A 7931-nucleotide genomic window follows, 5' to 3' on the forward strand; every position below is an offset into this window, starting at 1 on the left:
ACGTGCAATAAAATGCAGTGTGAAGCAATGGTAGCACATGATTCTTATCATTACAGTATTAATCGACAAATGTTTTATAGCGTTAGTCAGGCACATGTGCATGCAATGATGGATTTACATAATATAACATATGTTCGTCTAGAGGAATTTTCGATGGGGACGTTTCCTGGCCAACTAGCACACAGCTCTCCAAGAGGTTGACACCGGTTGTTATTGTATTAATCGACAAATGTTTTATAGCGTTAGTCAGGCACATGTGCATGCAATGATGGATTTACATAATATAACATATGTTCGTCTAGAGGAATTTTCGATGGGGACGTTTCCTGGCCAACTAGCACACAGCTCCCCAAGAGGTTGGCGCCGGTTGATATTGTCTGTCAGGCTTCTGCTTTTGGCGGGCTGTAAGAGAAGGACAAAATTAATTCTGAAATGTGCCTTTGTGGGGCCTTATGTGTAGGCCTTGAGGCTCACAATCAAAATTAACTTGAGGTGTTCAGGCGTGCCACTGCCATCTTTAGCATGACAGATGTAAAACAGATGTTTAGTTTAATTGTCTATGCCCGAGAGACCAAGTTAGCTATGAAATGTGTCTTTGTAGGGCCTTAGGTGTAGACCTTGAGGCTCGCAATCAAAACTAACCAAGTACTCGAACATATAGTGATTGTTTTATTGTTGCAGAAGTATTACAACTGTTATATTTTATCACCCGAGCTCGAAGAGCAGAACGAACTCAGATAGGTGCCTTTGTAGGGCCTTAGGTATAGGCCTTGAGGTTTCCCATCAGAATTAATTTTATACTCAAGCGTTCTGTGGCAATCATAATATAACAGAAGTAAAACCACGAAATAAGCTGATTACATGCGCCCCAAGTAACTTCGGACTTCTTGTATCAAGGATTGTCGTGGATAGGTTAAGTCCACATAAAGTTCTTTTTTATGCCTTGAGACCAAGGACTTTTGATTGATCAATCTTATATACCCGAAAGGTTAGAACTTAGATCTAGTCAATATGAGTGCAGATTCCAACTTTACTTTTACATGGTTGGGCACCATTAAACCGACCATATTCAAAAACCAAGACACCTTTTAATCATAAACTTGCTAGAAATAACTTGGATATAGATGGAAGTATACATTATATTACTAGATTTATGAATGAAAAGACAGAACAAAGAAGGTCGAGTAAGGTTTCACCTTGTTGGGCAAGGCTGATCGTCTTGCAACTTCCTCTCTTTGTGATTTACAAAGGGTTTGAGTGCTAGAAGAGGAGATTGAGAGATGAGTTTACATGAGGGAATCGATACTACAACAAGATTTAGACAAGGTAGCAGAGCTTTTACAAAGGGTTTTTGGTGAGGGTTGATCCTGAAAATGATGAAGGCTTGATGCTGACTACAGCTTTGTATGCAAATCTGGATTGAGCACAGTTTGTGTATTTGTTTGTTTGATTGAGTGTGTTTATCTCTGATTTCTCTTTCCCTTTTTATAGATGATTTGACTTGGTTGCATGTAGCATCGATCTTGCCTGAATGCAGCTGAAGGGTAGTGACTCATCAGCTTTTTACTTGTATTGACTCATCAGCTTTTTACTTGTACTGCCATTGTAAAGTACTTTTAGGCTGATTGGCTGACTAGTTTACACCACTTGACTTCTAGGAAGGTGAGTAAGTGGCTCAAGTGATCTTCACTTAGTCGGGAAAAGGGCCTCTTCCTCTTTTTGGGCTTCGGCTGAGCCTTGGACTTCCTTCCTTCTAGACCTTCTTCTGGGTTGACTTCCTTTTGAGCCCAAAATTCCAGTTTTAACCCAAACAACATCGAGTGCAAGTTATTGCCTTTACTAACCATGTTGTTATTTATGATAACTTAACTGTTATGTAGGCATTCTTTGAGTATAGCGATTTGGAATGTTCGACAAATGTCCTCTGTAAGAGATGAAGGCAAGAAGTAAAGTGACTTATGTATGAATTGTTTGACAGAAAGAGAAACGTGGTGTTGTTCGCTACGTAATCTTTTTGAAGTCAGCTTTGAGTACGTGATTGGTTGATAACCGTAAATACATTGTTGAATTCACTTAAGTTATTGTTAGTAGGGGAACTTTAACGAAAAGCACCCGGTACTGTTCACTTTAACGAAAAACCACATTTTTACACTAAAAAGTCAATCCTGGTACTATTCACTTTACCCTTTATTTTGTCCTTATCATTAAAACTCAAAGTTTTCAAGCCCTTTTCATTAGTTTTCCTTGTTAGTAATTGATGCACGTGTGACTTGTCGTAGCATTTGTAATAATTAGGATTTATATTTAATTTTCTAATAGATAAATCAATTTGTAGTGTGTTTACAACTATTCCGAATGGCGCGTGAGATTTGTGGAGTTCTCCAGTACACAATCAGTAAACAATTGATTTGGATGGGGATAAAAGAAGATAAGAAGCTGAGAGGGATGGTTAAGACATTACAATTTTTAGTTGGCCATCATCGAACATGCTGTCGTATTATACCATATTTTTTTGTTTTCTCATGGCATTTTCTTTTTCTTTTTTTGGACAATCATTTAATTTGTGTGATGAAGTCTGTTAACAATTTTAGTCATAATTATGATTTTTCCTTAAACTTCGTACAAAATTGCACATTAAGCTCATATGTATGCATAGCTTAAAATCTCAATAAAATAATTTTCTCCAACCATGAAATAAATTTCTGATGAAACATCTTACTCATGTGATTGAGTCATGTCAGGATCATGTACAACCTTTGTTAAAACGTAACTAGTTCCACCACATATAAGAGCACATATAACATCTCTATGATCATAGTGACAACAAACGTAGTTCCACCTTTATATTTCCCAAACCTGAAGAGTCAACATCTAAAGACCACCTATGCCAACCAACACTTGATTTAGAGGTATGAGTACAATTACTCCAAGCTTTCCAAATCATCAAAAATTCTATGCCAACCAACAGGTAAGTATGCAACTACCTATCAAAGGTTGGACTAAAGAAAACTCCCCGCTTTATCCAACTACCATTCTTCCTTTGTCTTCCTCTCTCTCACCTCACAGCCCGTTCTTCCCCTATCCTATCCATCGTCATGCACAACATTATTTTTCTAGGATTCTTCCTCCTATTTATTCGACGACTGCCTTCAGTTTCAAACACAGTTTCCTGCACTACTTGTTATTTTCTATATATGCACTCATATATAAACCCTAGTTGAAATCTGCGGCTCCAATTTTTCTCATATTTTCAACTCCAATGGCTGACTTGGATCACTCCCACTCCTCTTCTGACGACAATTCTGTGGATTCTAGAGGTACCCTTTTCATAATATCATGTTCTTTTTTTTTTCCAAGCCATATATTTCAACTAGTGGTCCAATTTTCTACTCGCTATTGATACTTTGATAGGTGACCCTTTGCAATCTGTGTTTTTGGTTTTACATCTTATATTCTATTTGAATTTTATATGTTATATATGTTGGAGAATAAGATTCTATATCAGTTGTATAACAAAATAGTATATGACTAATATATAAGAATTTTCACCACTAATATCATCGAGGTCTTTTATGTGATTAAACTTAACAACTAATAATAGGTGGTTATGCTAGAATAATATCGGTGATGGTGTGATAGGCTATGGTGGGCCTATAAAGTTTACCAATATGTAGTATGTTTAGTTTTTGGATCTATTTTTCTCTTCCCAGGTAACTCTCTTTGAAATTAATAATCATTTAGTTGTTGTGATTAAACATGCATCCACTTTGTCTTAATATGTGATTATTGGTTTGGGAAATTTTAGTTTTTTCTCAACAAATAACTCACAAATAGGCACCTTAATTATATATCTCAAATTTTTGCAGAGGAAAGTAGTCAAGACTCTAAGCTTGACTTTTCGGAAGATGAGGAAACTCTAATCACTAGGATGTTTAATCTGGTTGGTGAGAGGTGAGCCATTATTTTCTTCTTCAACTTTTTATGTCTAATTTTTTCGTAGTTTCCCTTAATCAACTTGGCTAGAGAGCAGTCTGCTTCTCTTCGGCTCTCAGTTCAAATCCTCATCTCCGTAGTTAGATGAACGTAGTGTAGTATATCGCTTGCATAATAAAATGACCTAATTTCCCTTATCTTTTCTTCTTCTTAGGTGGTCTCTGATTGCTGGGAGAATCCCTGGAAGATCAGCAGAGGAGATTGAAAAGTACTGGACATCAAGATACTCAACAAGTGAATGAAGTGCCAAAAACAATGAATGGTTCAATGGCGTCTCTCTCTGTTTAGAGCAGAAAATTTTGGGGGTGTGGTTAACAACGTTTGGGGTGTACTTAAGGCATGGGTTGTTTTTTCCAGTTTTCTTTGCTTAAACAAGAAAGCTGTAGTAATGAGGTTTTTGCTTGCAGTCAAATGGGGGCATTGTGCAAGTGCCCATCTCTCTGTACAATAGTTATTGCCTTATTGGTTTAATGATGTTTGGGTTGTCAGTTTTAATTTACTTCTGTATATGTAAAGTTGTTTGGTTTAAGCTGCTTAATCTATGGGCTTTTCTTATTTTTAGTACCGAGTGTTGAATTGATTAAGATTAAACATTGTCATTATCATGTGGAGGAAACTGTTGATTCCTGCACACATTCTGAAGAAATCCAATACAATAATCCCTCTTCACCACCAGTCAAAACCTTGGACTACAAGCAGAGGCGGATGGAAGTAGGGACCAAGGTGGTCCCAGCACCATCAGAATCTAAAAAATATACAGGCCTTCTGAGAATCTGAGAATCCTTCAAATGTTTGATACGATTTTCTTTTATGCCTATTAAATGTTTGATGTAGTATATGCTAAGCATATCTTAACAGGTTGTGTCGACAATACTTGACAAGTTCTCTTTATATCAATCATCAAATTCTTTCGCCATATATCGCTATCTGTTGACATGTGTGCAATACAATTTGGTTGGCGAGAACAAGCTCACCAACCGTTTGACGAAGTGCCTCAGTGAATAAGCTGAATTTTTTTTTTTGTTCGCTTCACGTTCTGTTTCTATCTAAAAAACTTGATTTAACATTGAGACACCTCAAAGTTCAAATCATGGATCCAACACTAATCACAATTAATGCACGCATTTACACGAGAAAAACGTATCTACATCTTAAATGTAACTGTGACAGTACTCCAAATCAATCACAAATTGTTATATACCATTTCGTATGTTAGTATCTTACTAGCTCGGAATAGTGGCATGGTATCACAAGTGTAACTGTAAGTAATTAATTAATCATTCTCATTTGCAGAAAAGGCCATGCTAAACCATATTAGCTTTTTGTGTCCTGATTCTTTCAATTTGGAGCTATCTGTCAAGGCTCCTAGTCATGGCAGTAAGAAAAAGAAGATGAAAATGACCTTTAAGTTTTCACCTTCAACTTTTGGATAGGTAGCAGGTCCAAATTTCCAGCTTGTGAAATTGGGTGGAGGACAATTTCATCGTCACCACATTTACCAAGCATGAATAAGTTTAATTATACTACATCATGAAAATTATTTTCAAGTTTGGTTCATTCTTTCCTCAGAAAAATGAAGGACAAAGTTTGATTTTAGTCCGTATAGTTTAGCTGAAATTCCACTACGATGAAGTGGAACTTTGCCTAATCTACAAGGACCACAACAATATACTTTGGCCAAGAAGTCCCTTCGAAGACAACTGTAAAATTGGAACGATATATGTCAGCTGAGAATGAATGTAGTAACTAAATTTTCCTTGTTGAAGAATCAAAATAACACATTAATTATAACAAGGTTTTTTAGCCAAAATGGTCCCTAAGATTTGCAAAACACATCACTTTGGTCTCTAAGATTTGAAATCAATAAAAGTGGTCCCTAAGATTGTCCACCATCAATCATTTTGATCATTCCGTGCAAGATTATGTTAAATAAGGATCAAAATGATTGATTATGGACAAACTCAAGGACCAATTCTATTGATTTCAAATCTTAAGAATTAAGATGAGGAGTTATGCAAATCTTAGAAACTATTTTAGCTAAAAAACCTTATAACAATGAACAGCAAAAAATTCCGTTCACTTTCTCTTCTCTCTCGCCCAAAACACGAAGCCCTAAACTTTTCTATCTCAACCACCGACCCCTCACTTTGGTTAGTGTCGGTGGCAATAGTTACTTATGCCCTATCTTTTACTTCCCCAATGTTTCCTCCCTTTCGCTTAACTTCTATGGCTTTAGTTCTTGGAGCCATTTTTATGAGCTTTTTGCGTCTCAATGTTCTTTGAACTTTGTCTTAATTTAGTCTGAGCTTGTCTTAGATTTGGTCATTCTTTTTGTCTCCAATTATCGTTACTCATCGTGAATCTTCTACAATCTACTCCTACTACTCGGTTCATTTGGTGTCTCCTCCAATGATTTCCTCCAGCAGCACACTTTGGTGATTGGTAGCTTTTAAAGTGCAATATGCACTATTTGGTTGGATTATGGGAGCCTCAACTTCTGTGTGGCTATTTACAATAAGAAGTTATTCTTCTATACGTCTAAGTTATAATCTAATACATATGTAAAAGTAATTTATCAAAAGTCACAAAAATAGCAGATTTTACGCATATTTTAAAAGGGAATTGTTATTAGCACTCCAAAATTCTTATTTTGCACCCCAAGCTTTCTATATTTAGAAAAAATAATATACTTGTGAGGAATACAAAATGAGATTTTTAGAGTGTCAATAACAGTTCACTTTTAAATTATGATTTGTATTCACAGGGACATAATTCGTTAGGTGTAATTTCATTGGGAATTGTTATTAGCACTCAAAAATCTCATTTTACACTCCAAACTTTTTATAATTAAAAAAATACACTTGTAAGGATAAAAATTTTAAAGTACTAATAATAGCTTTCATTTTTTTGTTTGTTTAGTACTGTAAGAAAAGCTGAACCAGCCAACTAAATTTTTCATTTTTTGTTTGTTTAGTACTGTAAGAAAAGCTGAACCAGCCAACTAAATTTTGCAGAAATCGAAGTGTGCTTAGAAATCTAGTAAAAATCCATCTTTTTGTTATTAATTTATAGGAGAAGTGGAACGTGAGCTTGGGCATAATCATGATCCAGGGATAAAAAGCACCGTTGTGGCCAAAGAAAGGGGTCTAAAGAGAAGAAATACAGCTTTATGCTTTTCTCATATCATCATATGTTATATACGATGAATGATTTCCCAGGGCGAAGACCGTTTGTTAGAATAAGATGGAGCAAAACGATAAGAAATAAAAGCATGCCAGAAAACATGGAAACCGTGGAAACCAATGGATGCATGTATTTATAAAATGGCCAACCTACTTTGCAATTCGGATTGGATTGACTATGTAAAATTTATAAGATCCTACAGATTATAATAAATATGTATTGACTGTATTCAAACATGATTTTATTAAATAAATAGTCCCAATTCACATCTAACATAAGATAGTGTTATTCACACATTCTTTTATGAACAAGGATTGTCTGCCCTCCTTGTTCCCATGTCATCTCGTGCCTTTCTGTTTGTGTGATCACGGTTAAGCCACGTCAACATTTTATATTACTATTCATTTTTGTCTTATTATCTCTATAAAAAAACAATATAAAATGTTGATGTGGCTTAACCGTGACCACACAAAACAAGAGGGCACGGGAACAAGGAGGGCAAACAATCCTTGTCCCTCTTTTATACCTCCCACATACTTTTATTAATTTTTTATTTATTGATTTTCTTTAATTTATTAGATCTCACGCTCGAAAACTAAAAAAAGTATGTAAGAAGTAAAAATTAGTGTTTAGATAACACCACCCTTAACATAGTAAAACATCGTAACACATATAACAATTGAGTAGAGAAAGCTAGTTATGTATTATGAACTTTTCTGACACCTGCGATTGAATTAAGTTGGATAACTCATTAT

The 7931-nt window shown here is 35.4% G+C and overlaps 1 protein-coding gene across 1 annotated transcript; it reads left to right on the forward strand.

Moving 5' to 3' along the window:
• The first annotated feature begins 2956 nt into the window (after positions 1-2956).
• On the forward strand, positions 2957-4554 carry LOC103404798 (transcription factor CPC-like). The gene is made up of 3 exons (XM_008343758.4): positions 2957-3317; positions 3867-3951; positions 4148-4554. Exons 1-3 carry the CDS (start codon positions 3260-3262, stop codon positions 4233-4235), a joined length of 231 nt encoding a protein of 76 aa, XP_008341980.1. The 5' UTR covers positions 2957-3259; the 3' UTR covers positions 4236-4554.
• The last annotated feature ends 3377 nt before the right edge of the window (positions 4555-7931 follow it).

Source organism: Malus domestica, chromosome 17, assembly GCF_042453785.1.
Source record: "Malus domestica chromosome 17, GDT2T_hap1".
Taxonomy (NCBI): domain Eukaryota; kingdom Viridiplantae; phylum Streptophyta; class Magnoliopsida; order Rosales; family Rosaceae; genus Malus; species Malus domestica.

Coding starts and splice junctions, on each gene's coding strand:
- LOC103404798 (XM_008343758.4), top strand. CDS start 3,260: ATGGCTGACTTGGATCACTCCCACTCCTCTTCTGACGACAATTCTGTG. Junction 3,318..3,866: donor CAATTCTGTGGATTCTAGAG/GTACCCTTTTCA, acceptor AAATTTTTGCAG/AGGAAAGTAGTCAAGACTCT. Junction 3,952..4,147: donor TTTAATCTGGTTGGTGAGAG/GTGAGCCATTAT, acceptor TCTTCTTCTTAG/GTGGTCTCTGATTGCTGGGA.